The 14,599-nt window shown below is 45.7% G+C and overlaps 2 protein-coding genes across 2 annotated transcripts in view; one reads left to right on the forward strand and one right to left on the reverse strand.

Annotated features, from left to right (window-relative positions):
• Positions 1 to 3,603: 3,603 nt before the first annotated feature.
• Positions 3,604 to 7,793, reverse strand: LOC132456077 (zinc finger and BTB domain-containing protein 26-like). The gene is made up of 3 exons (XM_060050256.1): positions 6,920 to 7,793; positions 6,008 to 6,364; positions 3,604 to 5,786 (listed from the first exon to the last, which is right to left on the reverse strand). The coding sequence occupies exons 2-3, from the start codon at positions 6,350 to 6,352 to the stop codon at positions 4,668 to 4,670; spliced, it is 1,464 nt and encodes a 487-aa protein (XP_059906239.1). The 5' UTR covers positions 6,353 to 6,364; positions 6,920 to 7,793; the 3' UTR covers positions 3,604 to 4,667.
• A 182-nt stretch (positions 7,794 to 7,975) lies between these two features.
• The window catches only part of LOC132456076 (tyrosine-protein kinase JAK2-like), a 26,104-nt gene continuing 19,480 nt past the window's right edge, over positions 7,976 to 14,599 (forward strand). The window contains exons 1-5 of the mRNA XM_060050255.1: positions 7,976 to 8,304; positions 12,308 to 12,537; positions 13,732 to 13,855; positions 14,058 to 14,178; positions 14,562 to 14,599. The exon at positions 14,562 to 14,599 is cut by the window's right edge and continues 108 nt beyond it. Coding sequence (XP_059906238.1) covers positions 12,312 to 12,537; positions 13,732 to 13,855; positions 14,058 to 14,178; positions 14,562 to 14,599 — 509 coding nt within the window. The 5' untranslated portion in view covers positions 7,976 to 8,304; positions 12,308 to 12,311. The remainder of the gene's footprint in view (positions 8,305 to 12,307; positions 12,538 to 13,731; positions 13,856 to 14,057; positions 14,179 to 14,561) is intronic.

Raw genomic sequence — 14,599 nt, forward strand, 5'->3', positions numbered from 1 at the left:
CGCTGTGTATAATATGAAGAAAAGTGCCATCTGCTATTTCCACCCACGTGTGTTCTAATATGAACAACTGTAGCCATTAGGTCACCTCACAATGTGATGCAGTTTGAAACTTTGAACAACTGTGAAACTTAAAAAAACTCACTCACACACACACACACACACACACACACACACACACACACACACACACACACACACACACACACACACACACACACACACACACACACACACACACACACACACACATGACACACACACACTCACATGGGTCATGAATTAAACCCGATACCATGGAATGTGGGAACATGCCCCAAAAACCTGCTCTCGTGTGCGTGTGAGTGTGCGCGCGCGCGTGTGTGTGTGCGTGCGTGCGTGTGTGCGTGTGTGTGTGTCATATTGTAGAATATGCTGAAAGCTACACCTTGAGCAAATAGTTGAATCATCATCTAATTCAATGGCCTGTATTTTTAAGTGTTTGACAACGCATAGAAATAATTCTGGAGAGATTGGGCACAAATGTCGATCAGGCTACTTATCACGTTGGTTCGTGTGTGTGTGTGTGTGTGTGTGTGTGTGTGTGTGTGTGTGTGTGTGTGTGTGTGTGTGTGTGTGTGTGTGTGTGTGTGTGTGTGTGTGTGTGTGTGTGTGTGTGTGTGTGTGTGTGTGTGTGGGTGTGTGTTTGTGTGTGTGTGTGTGTGTGTGTGTGTGTGTGTGTGTGTGTGTGTGTGTGTGTGTGTGTGTGTGCGTGCGTGCGTGCGTGTGTGCGTGTGTGTGTATGTGTGTGTGTGTACGTGTGTGTACGTGTGTGTGTGTGTGTGTGTGTGTTTGGGGGGGGGGGGGTGTACTGTAGCCTACACTGTAATGTTGTGCGCGCGGAAGCTGGAGCAACAGACTCGTGACAGCTACGCTGTGTAATGAAACTGTTTTCATTCACACATTATGTTGTTATGCTGGTGCTATGACGTCAGGCCCACGCGTATTCTCGTTAGTTTAGCTTGTCCCTCTCAAACTGTATCGCCATGTGTAAAGTATAGAGTATACATATATAGGGCTATACGTATGGGCTGTATATTGGGAGCCATGCATCACAGTTTAATCACGACCTGTCTAGGCCTTCTGTAGTAACGTGAGAATAGTTAAAAACCATGACCGTTCAGCTATATATTTTATTATTGTATTATTGTAGGCCTTGCAAGACTCTTTCCTTGCAGACTGGCTACACTTCCTTTGCAGAAGGCCGATCTGTCATCTATGCAAGTTTGACAAAAAAAAATAAAAATCCTCATAAATTGCATCTAGGTTAGTGGGACAGAAACACGACCATCTATGAACACATGAGTACAACAGAACAACGTTTCAACTGGAGTACGCGGCTGCATGACTTACCTCACGCTCTAAATTAGAGCACTCTCACAATCATATTCACGCACTTCGCGCAATCCTCATCAGTTGCAAAATAAACGCAGTAAAAAATATCCAGGGAGGATGTAGTCCATGGCTCAGCATCTCAGGTAAATAACCAGACGCACCGAGGACGGTGCCTTTGGTCCATTCTCTGTACTCCACCTCCACGACGTGACAAGCACGTTTCTCTCCTCAGGTAGGAATACCGTACAAACACACACATGCACACACACGCGCACCCTCGGTTGGACAAGTTAAGGTGAAGGTATGAGATGCGATCGTGATATCGCTCCGCTCGCGTTGGTGTTTGCAGGGCGCCGAAATAGCTGACAAATGTGAGCGCGGCGACAGGTTGCAGAGCCCCTTACTAGAGTGTGCACGTACATATAATGTCTATTAGCGATCTTTTTTTTTTTTACTTTTCACACAAATGCTTCTTGCGCGTGTGGTAGGTACTATTTTCATATTGTGGGCAAGGATAAGAAGATGTAAAGGGGCAAGCCGGAACAAGCCGCTTCTCGAGGCGTGGGCAGCTGTATTAAAGGGACAGAGCGCGGGAAAGGATGCTCAGTAAGTGCTAAAAAAACAACTAAACAGGAAACAATCAACGTGGACACGCTCCACACGCTGTCTTTAGTCTCTAGATCAGACCCTCTGACACGACAGGACACGATTATGTTGCTAATGTTGGTCCCAGCAGTGGAAGCCTTCTTGTATTGATTGTAGCCTATATGATGGTCTTTCTTGACTTATTAGCACTCAAGACATGTTGTTTGGGTTTCACCTGGATAATGGGATAATAATAAAATATAATATTATAATAATAATAATATAATAATAATAATAATAATAATAATCCCATGATAATGGGATTTGGGATAATGACCATGAAGAATGTATTAGGCCCATTCAGTATAACAGCATTTAACAAATGTCCACACCACACAGTCTCCTATGATATAGCAGGTGTGTGTGTATCCAGGAAGGAGTAATGTCTAAATTGTAACATTTAGACACGTTAAAAGCCATTCATGCTAAATCTCTAATGTCAATATTCATTGTTGTCATACAACCAGTTCAGTCTATACATTCCCCCATCTTCCCCCCGCACTTCTTAATATCTCCAAGTCATTAAAGTAATGCAATAGCTCACACCGCCATTACAGTATTACCAAATGCAGGTGTGGCTGAGCTGCCAACGGTCACTGTGTTCAGGTCTATATTTACCAGGGGGTAGCCTCCAGCTTCCCTCCCGCAACAGGCAGACACTTCCTGCCTGGCGGATGGCAGCGCTGCAGGCCTCAAAGCCCAGGGGACAGAGACGGCTGCTGCCTCATCCAGAGATGAATGGCCAGGCAATTCTGGGGCAAATGGATAAAGAGACGAAGAGAAGCAAGGAAGGTAATGATTGTGATGGCCAGGCGATGAACCCCTCTCAGACGGACGGGGAGAGCCCGAAGTCCTTCTGTGAGCTGCACACACACACACGCACACACATGTACACACACACACACACACACACACTCACACACACGCACACACACACACACACACACACACACTCACACACACACACACACACACACACACACACACAAACACACACACACACACACACCTAGACGCTCACACACACAGTCAAACACACACACGCACGTGCACACACACACACACACACACGCACACACACACACACACACACACACAGTCACACAGTCACACAGTCACACATATACTCAGACACACACACTGGTGAAATGAGCAGCAGTCAACCCTGAACTACCAAGAATGCAATTTCATTGCTAAAGTGAAGTGGTGCAATATTCCCTCTGTATTATCTATTGCTGAATACAAAAGTAATGTTCAACTATGAGAGAATACCAAGACCTAATAGGAATGTTTTTTTCACTTGACTACTCCAAAAGGACATGGTCATTTGATTTTTGTTCTGGTCTATTCCAGTCATGTTCTGTGTGGTGCTTTTTAAACGTGGCAGCTAGTATTACTCGGTCGTCACAATATTTAACGCACCAGTTCTGCAGTAATCACATCATGGCAACACATTTTTCTACTTGTGATTTAAGTCTTTCTCCCAGCCCACACAGTGAAAGGCCTTATTGAAATTAAGTACTCCAACCACATATTTCTAAATCACAGGAAGCATATACATACAAATAAATAAATAGATGAACAGCATTTATGAAAACATTGCACCAGTTCAGTTCATTCTCAAGCTAGCCACATCGTTTTATTAAAGCAAATTGATCATGTTTACACAAGAGGTTTGTTACTCAACGGCTAACCAATATATTTATGACCTGCATTGCTGTTACAATTATGATAAACCTTAGTTCTGACAAAATTAGTACAATAACAGTCAAGTACAAGAACGGCATATGAGCGCATTAACAGTTTTAAATAGGACAAATACAATAATATTCAGTGCAATTGTTGCCCCTTTCCGTCAACAACATTCAGGTGATTTTGGCACTTCAGCAAAGGGCTTTTACTCATGGATACAGAAAAGAAAAATGGAAAGAAGAAACGCATCAAATGTTCGGTAAATGAATAATGCGCACTGTGCATCGTGACTACTCACACAGCGAACTAAAAGTGTTCAGGCCTTGGCCAAATGACACGCTCACAGCTACTCAACCACTCTGCCAGGGCATCAATTACTACCACACTTCTCCACAGTGATCTAAATAATAACTAGTCAACTGATCAACCCACAAAAATGGATGACATTATAGTAACTGTGTAATAAGTAACATAGAGCCAATAGCGATATGCATTTAAACATCATGTTATTTACAACTTCACAAATGCGAGCATGTTTCATATCATCAAACTATTTGAGGATGTGTGAGCTTCAAGCCAAACGGGCACCGGCACAGTGTGCCGGTGGATGTAAGCATCTTTCAGGCGCTTCAACGACAACAGTATGCAACATAGACATTCAATGACATAAAGCACACAACTCCTACCACTCCTTCAGCCTCCTATCCAGAAATAAACAGCTCCATTAACATCACACACGAGTTATACTCTAGCAATGTTTGTTTCTCCACAAAAAAACATGTTATGTGAGTTGACTAACGTCCATGCAGAATGTAACACAAAGCAAACAAAAAATACATTATGGACTCTTGGACTGTGATTGGCTGAGTCTCCTACTATGAGCCTCTCTTCACTAGCCTGGAGACCGCCGTCCTGATCACGTGAACAGGACGTCCACCAGGCTGCCCTCTTTCAGGTCCTCAGTCCACAATCTCCTCCAGCACGTTCTGCAGACTGCTCTTCCCGTGGATGTCCTTCAGGTGGCGCCGCAGGCCGGGCTTGTGCGCAAAGTGCACGGCGCAGTAGTTGCACTTGTGCGGCTTGTCCCCCGTGTGCAGGTTGAGGTGGTCCTGCAGCGTGGCCTTCTGGGAAAAGGTCTTGTGGCACAGCGGGCAGCGGAAGGGCTTGATGCCCGTGTGGACGCGGATGTGCCGCGTCAGGTTGCTCTTCTGCGAGAAGCTCTTGCCGCAGAGCAGGCACAGGTACTGCCGGTGCTCCTTCAGGTGGGTGACGTAGCCGTCGAGGTGCTGGAACACCCGGTCGCACCGGCGGCACAGGTACGGCCTCTGGGCCAGCGAGCCCACGTCCCTGGTCAGCTCCGTCCCGGGGAAGTCCCCGCCCGCCAGGCCGGCCCCGCCGAACCGAGAGAGCCAGCGCGACTCAGCCAGATCGTCCGCTCGCTTGAAGCGCGTCGCCAGCATGTACATCTCCTCCTCCTCCTCCTCCTCCGCCCGTGGCCCCTCCCCTCCCTCCTGCTCCCCTGCTCGGTCCTGGGAGCTGTCCACCAATCCCGACTGGGGGGCGTGGCTCTGGCTCGGGTTGTTGTTCCTGAAGGGCGTGGGGGGGCGCTGCTTGCGTCGGTGGGGCCCCGGGGCCGGGCTATAGAAGGGGCTGCTGGTGTGAACCGGCTGGGCCTCCCCATCCTCCTCTAGCTCCGGGGTCTCCAGGTCCGTGTCCTCCGACTGCTTCACCCTCACAGCCTTCACCTCCTCCTGGAACTCCACCTTGGCCCCCCGCTCGGCCCTGGGTTCAGACTTCACCTCGGCCCCGCCCACGTTCTCCATGCTGGTCTCCTCCCAGTCTGGCAGGGCACTGGTGGTGGGCTGGTGGGGGGGCCGGTCCTCCTGATAGGGGGAATGTGTGACGGGTAAGGGGTGGTGCCGGGGGTCCTCGCACTCTCCAGGGGTCCGCTCTGACTTCAGGTGCGCGAGGGTAGGGTTGAGGTACTGGGAGACGGCCTGGGCACACCTGTCCACCACCTGGCCCATCTGGAGCGCACTGGCGGTGGTCAGGTAGCTCACAAGCTCTCTCAGAGGGACCTGAGGGGAGAACACAGCTCATTAGGCACAGAGATGATCTAGTCGTGGATTTAAACTTCAAGTTAAAAAATGACGACATCATTTTTTGCTCGCTTAATAAATGTAGTAACAGAACCTACAGAACCTTACGGCTTATATTATTTATGTTTGTAAAATATCGTTTATTGATTCATTCATTGGGACGAAATGGGAAAGAACGAGGAAAAGTGACGTCACAGCACCTCGAGGAGCCCCGTGTAGCAGGAGAGCAGCAGCCGTCTGCCCACCTCCACGTGGGGGACCACGCCCACGCACAGCTCTGACCGGCCCTCGTGGAGCAGGAACTTGTCCCGCAGGAAGTCGGACGACGCCGCCAGCACCACGCGGTGGCCGTGGAAGCGGAGGGGCGGCGGCGCCGCGGGACCCCCCGGCCCGCCGAGAATGAGCGTGACGTCACAGAAACGACGTTCCTGTCGGAGGGAGTTCATCCTGCCGAGGACCGAGTCGCCGTACGCGTCGAAGGAGAAGCGCAGGGTGTCGGAGGAGGAGGAAGAGGAGGAGGAGGTGGAGGAGGAGGTGGCAGACATGGTGCTGTGCTACTGGTCCGTGTGTGTAGCCTACTGTGTGTCCTTAAAAGGAAAGGATCAACGCATAAAGTCATTAGGACTCAGATGGGCCTGATACAACCGCTTTAAACAGCTTGCAAAGTCAGCGATTGTTGTTGACGGAGTGCGGCGAATAAAGAGTAGGCCTACAGGATGTGGTGTGAGAATGGCCTTAGAGATTATTTATATCAAGACAAAATTATAGAACGACCGAAACAACAAACAAATAATTCATGAGATAACAATTTCAACTAAGCATGCTGTAGGTCACACACAGTGGCACACACACACACACAAACACACACATCTTATAATAGCCTACAATCCGACCTCCCCATTAAACGATCCACAGCGTAATGAATATCTGCTATCCGTTTACATCAACATCGCCTCTCATCCCCATCCTTTCAAAAGAATAAATGTCTTTGGTCTCTAGCCTACCGTTGAAATACGCTCAACTAGTCAACCCCATTAACCCCATCATCAACCCCATTCCTCGAACAGAGTGAATATCGCAAAGAAAGCCGTGAGAAAAGCCCGTTTGATAACACATGAATGTACAGCCCCACCTTGTGCTCCAGGCGTCTCCTTTATTATGATGGAGCCTAACGGTGAGCCAGCAACCCACTTCCGACCGATTGTTGCTTGAAGAATAACATTAGGTGGTGAGGGGGACACACACACAATGATCTCGATCCAGGGGATTTGTTTTGATATGCGATTATTTCCCCCTATTAATTTTTCATCACAAAGATGAAAGCCTATACAGTCCAGCCGGCGACGAGCGACGGTCACTCAGAGGTGAGAGGCACGACTAACCTCTTCCTGCTTCTCAGGCATATTCTACGCGCTGTCTGCTACACGCAGCAGCACGTGAATCGATTAACCCCTTCTCCGCACGCGTCACGGAGGCCCGCTGATGCCGAGCTGCGGTGGTGCGAGGTTAAATAAGCAGGCTTTGAACTCCACGTGACACCGTGTAATAATGACACCATTTTACCTTTTTGTGCTCCGCTGAGCCAAAAATAATCCGCTACCGCTGCAATACAAAAAGCGACCACGTGGGGGTGGTAAGACTTCCACCACAACCTACGTAGGCGGAACCGAACTACAAGAACACTTAAATTAATCCATTACAAAAAAACATGTCGAGACTCACGTCTAGGCTTAGGGTGACGTGAAATGATATACCGTCCATTTGACAAGGCTCTCCGAAAATAACAGAATTTCTAGTTATTATATCTTATAGTAGGCCTATAGTATATTATATTGTATTGTAGTATAGTTTAGTAAAGTGTAGAGTAGTGTGAGGTATAATGTAGTGTAGTATAGTGTAGTATAGAGGGTATTGTAGTATAGTGATTGTAGTACAGTTTAGTATAGTGCAGTAGCCTATAGTAATATTGTAGCCTATAGTGTATTGTAGTATAGTGTAGAATAGTGTATTTCAGTATAGTGTTGTATAGTATAGCATCTAGTGTAGTCTAGTATAGTGTACTATAATGTAGTAGTGAGTGTAGTAGTGTAGTACGGGTATTCCGGGCGCGCCAGGCTCCGCCCCCTCGCCTCGAGAAGTCCCGCACCTCACTGCTGCTGACGCATCCGAGCGGAGCGTGCATCTACTACTTTTTATTCCTCATTAACGGGACGCATGTCGGACACCCTGGGATAACGTGTTGAGAAATGGGAACCGAAAGGAAAGTTTACACAGCGCAAACCGTATAGTTGTCGACCGGTGAACCCCGGCAGGCCTACATGGAAGTGGCCAGCGTGCAGCGGAGAGACTGGTGAACACTTTGTTGACAGCTAACGTGAAGTTAAGCCCCGGAGTAAAGCGTCGGTAACCGGCCTTCTCGAGCGGCTCCGGGGGCCACAATACCCGGGTGCTTTCGGACTGGATCTTAAACTCAGCTCAGCTGACAACCCTTTGACTGGTAGGTAAAAAAGTGTGTATTGTCAAGTGGCAACGTGCTTCGTATTGAGAGCCACATTGATAGCATCAATTAGTAACAGCTTCAGTTTGTTTTTAGGAAGTGTGTGTGGATTGGGTTGTTGTGTCCAAGATATGAACGATCTGTCGTATGTTACTGTTATATTATTCTAACAAAAGGGATTTTTCCTGAAGGTGCATCACCCTTTATTGTATTATTCTCATGAAAAACGATAGAAGTCTCATGAAACAATGACTGAACAGCAGGTATTTTAAACAACATGGTAGATGTTTTTCGGAAAGTGAAAAGAAAAGCATACTTACAATTTAGCAGACGCTTTTATCCAAAGCGACTTACATCGGTTAATACACACATTGACACACCGACGGCAGAGTCAACGATGCAAGTCTACAGCCAGCTCGTCGGGAGCAGTTAGGGTTGCGTGCAGTTAAGTGTCTTGCTCAGGGACACATAAACACTCGAGGAACTGGGGATCGAACTAGCAACCTTTCGTAACAAGGCTCTCCGAAAATAACAGAATTTCAAGTTATTATATCGTATAGTAGGCTTATATTCTATTATATTGTATTTTTGTGTAGTGTAGTAAAGTACAGTGTAGTGTAGTAGCCTATAGTGTATTGTGGTATAGTGTATTGTAGTATAGTGATTGTAGTATAGTTTAGTATAGTGTAGTAGTAGCCTATAGTAATATGTGTATTGTAGTAGGCCTATAGTGTAGAATAGTGTATTTGAGCATAACAATGATGAACTAATGTTTTTCTTTGTCATACGGCTTGTTATAGTCACGAGTGCCATTTATAGGAAGCGATTGTGTGGCTGCTTATTAGTGACTGTTCAACATGTCATTCATTGTTGTTACTATGTAGTATACAGATAATTGGGTTGCATTAAATATGTTGAGGATTAAAACGTAATATCTACGTTTTAGCGTCATTTTTTTAATCAAAACATTGCTCTGCGTTATATTGCAGATTGTGATTGGTAAACATTGGACATGTTTCTCCTATCCCGGTATACGATTATGAACTGCAATGTGGTATGATTTTGCATATGAAACTACTATCAATTTAGACATAGAAACACTTTGTCTATGGTGCTGAAATGGTAGTGGTTTCTTTTGACCATGGCAGTTTGTTGAGAACGGCGAGTCGGCCAGACGACATATTTCCAAGAAAACTAGACGGCATAGTGCAACATCGATAAACAAGCCGTCTGTGACGAGGCGCTTGCAACATTTCAAATAAATAAATAAATGATGTAATCGGTTGAAAAACCACAAACAAATTGTAAGTGTACTGGCTACGGTGTGTGACTTTCTGCCAAAAGTGCCCCCCAGTGCCCTAATCGACCTGTATAATCAAGGAGCAAGATGCTTTAGCTACCCACCAATAACATGTAGGCCTATGTGAATTCACTGTCAATCCCTTAAGTTGATGGAGCCTGCTCAGTGATTTAACAGCAGATCAGTTTGAAAAGGGGAAATGTTTATGTGGAATGAAATTAACCAAGCTTTCGTTTCTTTGGACATTCTAATGTTGTCTACCAGAACTTGGAGAGCTGGTAGGAAAATACTTGCAGGCCTGAGGCAGCTGTAGCCAGCTGCAGCAGTGGGGCTGTGCTGTGCCGAAAGGGTCTGGTGCAGGAGATAGCACTGAGCTCAGCCCACACACAGGTCCTGATAAGAAAGCAACAACAAGGAACTGGGCTCCTCAGCCAAGTGATGAACTCATGGGCTGCCCAAAAGGGCACCTATTACACATAGAAATAGCAGAAAAGGGAGAGAGGGGGGACGATTGTGTCCTCACTTCTCCACTCCCCCGCCTTTGTATTATGCGCCTGCGTCTTAACTTTGGCTTCCCCTTTTGGTCCAGGGAACTGGTTTTCCCTGCTCTGTTTTTAACAGCGAGGAGTCCTCTAAAGATGAATCAGTCAGACCAATAGGAAAATGTTCAAATGCAGTGTTTTTCCGTCACTTCCATATTGAGATACACACACGTAGAGCAGGGATCCTGTTTTTCAATGCTGCAGTGTTCCAAGGACGACGAGATAAACAAGCATATTCACGCCTGCATATACATTCCCCACGCAAGTTTTCGTTTTTGATTGTTAAACATTGACTGATTGTTATTCCAGGAAAGTTATTTCTCCCACATTTGGATATTTTCCAGTCAACCCCGCAAAAACATGAACAAGGCCTATAGGTTCTGGCCCAGCTAAACTGATAAAGCTAGGCCTTCACATTTCAAAGAAGTTTGATTCCCTCTGTGGGTACCCCGTGTTATGCACTTAAGGTTTTGTATGATGCCTTTGATGGACAAGTCCACCAAATAAAATGTATTTTATGTATTTCTAAAACCACTTAGCCTTTTGATGCCTTCTAGATCAGCAATATCAGCGTTGGGGCAGGTCAGAGATTCTCTAAATAACAAAGAAGTTACGAAACATGAACATCTGTTAAGATTCTGCTACTTTAGCATATTCTGCAGTAGCAACGATACTATCAATATTAGTCATTCAAAGCAAAAAAAAAAACACATTTAGGTCTGTTGCAATGCTTCTTCCCCACAGGTTTGTTACATTTTATTGCATGTCCACGGCTGTTTGCATGGCAAGTTAACTCTTATTAATTGTTTGTTGCGTGAAAAAAGTTGATAAACTATCCTATAAATAGATGCTAACAATGAGATTATGGTAATAAAATATTGATCAAATCTAATAAAGTAACACATTTAAAAGTCTACTCCTTCTGGTTATTACTTTAAAAAGAAAATTAAAGTAATAATCATTGCTAGGGGGGCTGCAGCAATAACCGCATCACCGAGGTGACCGCCATATGAGGAGGTGCACTGCGGTTCCCAGCCCATATTGCTATATACCACAACTTGTTTTCATTCATCTAACCATGTGTACAAAAAACATTCTAAATACCTAGGTCTCTCCACAGTGGATCCACATAACATTATTAATATTACACATAACATTTAGCAGATGGTAGCGTTGGTAGAGCCCGGACGGAAAACATCAATCTTGTTGCAAAGCGAAATGTGTCATCGGCCGTTCGGGTGCTTTTGGTATTTAACCAAACAACAATGTTGAACCAGCAAACGAGACCAGACGGTGTGGCGCATTGGCTTAATAGAGCCAGTGAACCCACTGTTTCAGCTGGAACTAAAACACTGAGATTAAAAAAAGGGCATTTCTCCTTCCCTAATTACATAATTGAAACAGATATCTCAATATTGCAGAAGACCTTTGAAATTTCTAGAGGTAATATGCTACAGGACTTTCTACATGGATCCTTCAATGTTGCGCGCACATAAAAGCAGTTGTGTTGTGTTGGTCTTATTTAAGTTCCTTTGTTGGTTTATAGGCTCTCAACACACAATTTCTGGCCTCTCCTAGGTATGCAGCTTCTATTTAGCAGTCAGGGAAGGACATTTATCCATAATTAGCTACAGGATTTTACGAAAATACTCCACGATGACCACGACCACGATGCTAGCCCAGTGAAACGGGATGGGACATTCAGTTGGTCCATTTCCAAAGAGAAATACCCAAACGGTCTACAGAAAGACTTTTCTCATTTGTGCATTGATGTGTTGACTGGTCTCCAGTATCTGTGCTGTATTTATTTTACATATATTACATTATTCTATCATTATTAATTAGGTTAAAGCTGCACTATCTAACTTGTTCATTGCTCACTTTCTTTGGGGATTATCTCAGTGTCTTTTGGGGTTTTCAGACACAATACTAAACAATTTATTTCAGAAGAAAATGGTTGGCTGCAGTGGAAAAAGGGACATTGTGCAGTTTTAACCAAATAGATAGTCTTGGTGTAACTATACAATGCATTTCTCAGAAGCTTCAAGTTCCGCATCAGGAATTTAAATAGACTCTAGAGTAGACAAACTCAGACGTTTGTGAAAATCTCCTCCACACCTCCTCCGCCCTCCTAATGCCCGTGTGTCTCCCCCCCCCCCAGTCGGATGTGGCCCCGGTGCGGCCCGCGGCCCACATCGCGCGGCGAAGCCCCCCCTGCAGGGGAGCAGGAGCCAAAGCGGTTCCCCGACGGGTGCCTGACGGTGGTCCTGTACCATCGGGGGAGGGGCCGGACCCGGGACGGGGACAAGAGCGGGGCGGACGCCGAGCTCACGTACCCGCCCGGGAGCTACGTGGGCCAGGAGCTGTGTGTGGACGCCGCCAAGGCCTGCGGTGAGTCGGGCGGGGGCTTACTTCCACCGTGGTGCTGGATCTATAAGGAGACTATTACAGTAGCCTCTCTGCTCCCCGCCACAGTGAGCGTTATGGTTCTGCTAGTTTGGTGACGCACCTCCCCAATGTCCCTCTTATTGGTCGTACTACTTTTGCCATCTTTGGGGTCTGTTTGTTTCTGTGTGTGTGTGTGTGTGTGTGTGCATGTGTGTGTGTTTGTGTGTGTGTGTGTGTGTGTGTGTGTGTGTGTGTGTGTGTGTGTGTGTGTGTGTGTGTGTGTGTGTGTGTGTGTGTGTGTGTGTGTGTTTGTGTGTGTGCGTGTGTGTGTGTTTGTGTTTGTGTGTGTGCATGTGTGTGTGTGTGCGTGTGTGTGTGTGTGTGTGTGTGTGTAGGGGGGGGGGGGGGTGGTCCCAGAGTAGAGTAGGAGTAGGAGGCATGCACTGTGCTGCATCAGAGTTATAAGTGGTGGCAGTCTTGAGCCCTGAGCCTTCAATAATAATGGGAAACCGAAAGGGGTTGATAATAACATTCCATTTATATAGTATTTATATTTAGTTTTAGTTTTAAGTCTTGTAAAAAAAAGTCTTGTTCTTGTGTTTCTGTTTCAGTTTAGTTTTCTATACAATGATTCGATGATTGTATGAGAAAAGTAATCAAACTAAAGAAAAGTACACATCTCTAGTCTTTCTCACAAGGATATGTAAAGCGGATCATTACAAACCACCGTGTCTCAGACCTACTTCCTGCTACAGAACACTAATCGTTGCCTGTTTGGTTTCACTTCCTAATGACGTCATTGGCTGCTCTGTGATTGGAGGGCTGGATGTCTGTGAGCCACAACAAAGGGCCTTATATACAGTACAGACGAGAATGACCCAAATAAATGATGTTATATGATATAATGCTGAGTATAATTAAGTGATGTGGTAGATTCCTCCTCTCTCAAGATGCTATGACTTCTTTCCTTTGTCTCTGTTGCTCTTTAAGTTAAAAACAAACACGATATTAAAATGTTATCAGGCGCTCTGTAAACAGTTAGATCACATTTATATACTTCCATCTGTAAAAATGGATGTTTATATTTAGCACACACATATACTTTGATTATTTCTATACATATACATTGATAAAGATAGTATAAAATAAAGTACATTGTATGTGACAGGAGGTTGTGTGTTGTGTTCCCCTCTCTAGGCATCACTCCCATGCACTTGAGCCTGTTTGGTTTGATGAGGGAGAGCGACCACATGTGGCTTCCACCCAATCACGTGCTCAATCTGGAACCGTCAGCAAATGAGAGAGTCCTGTTCCGAATTAGGTGGGTAGAAGGCCGTTAACTCTATAAATGAGCTTGTGCTGCTTTTTTACTGCTGAGACTGAATCGGATGTTAACTTTGAAACTATATTGAACAATATCATGCATCAATTTGATCCGATTGCTGAAAAGGGAACTGTACTTTTCATAGTAAAACAGATCCAGCATAATTGGATCCCAACCAACACTACCCTTCTCTCCCTAGGTACTATTTCCCTGGATGGTACAACAATGGCAGTTCTTCCTGCGCCCACCGCTTCGGCACTGCCAAAGGGACCGAGAGCCCTGTGATGGATGACTACACCATGACATACCTGTTCTGCCAGGTGAGCCTCTTCCTTCCCCCATGGAATGTCTGGGACAGGGCGCTGATTCACTGGGACAAGATCCGCCCCCTAATCAGGGAATGGTCTTGATTGACATGCAAGCATGACCAATTACAGACCGTACGTTGGGCAACTATTAGAAAACCAGACCCCTGGTGAAACAAACGCAATTTCGTCCCATTTGTTTTGTTATATTCTGTATTGTAAGATCATTTCAGAACAATTTGCTCATAAAATGTTTGGGACGCTCCGAGTTTTTTTATGCGAAAACATTGGAATATATAGAAATCAGAATTAAAGTGATTGGGCTTTTCGTTTTGGTGAAACTCATTTTCCCATGATGCCCTTCTACCGCCCCACTCCCCATGCCTCTTCCTGTGCAGTGGCGCAGTGACTTTGTGAACGGCTGTGTGGATGTGTC

The sequence above is a fragment of the Gadus macrocephalus genome, chromosome 4 (genome assembly GCF_031168955.1).
Source record: "Gadus macrocephalus chromosome 4, ASM3116895v1".
Lineage (NCBI taxonomy): Eukaryota > Metazoa > Chordata > Actinopteri > Gadiformes > Gadidae > Gadus > Gadus macrocephalus.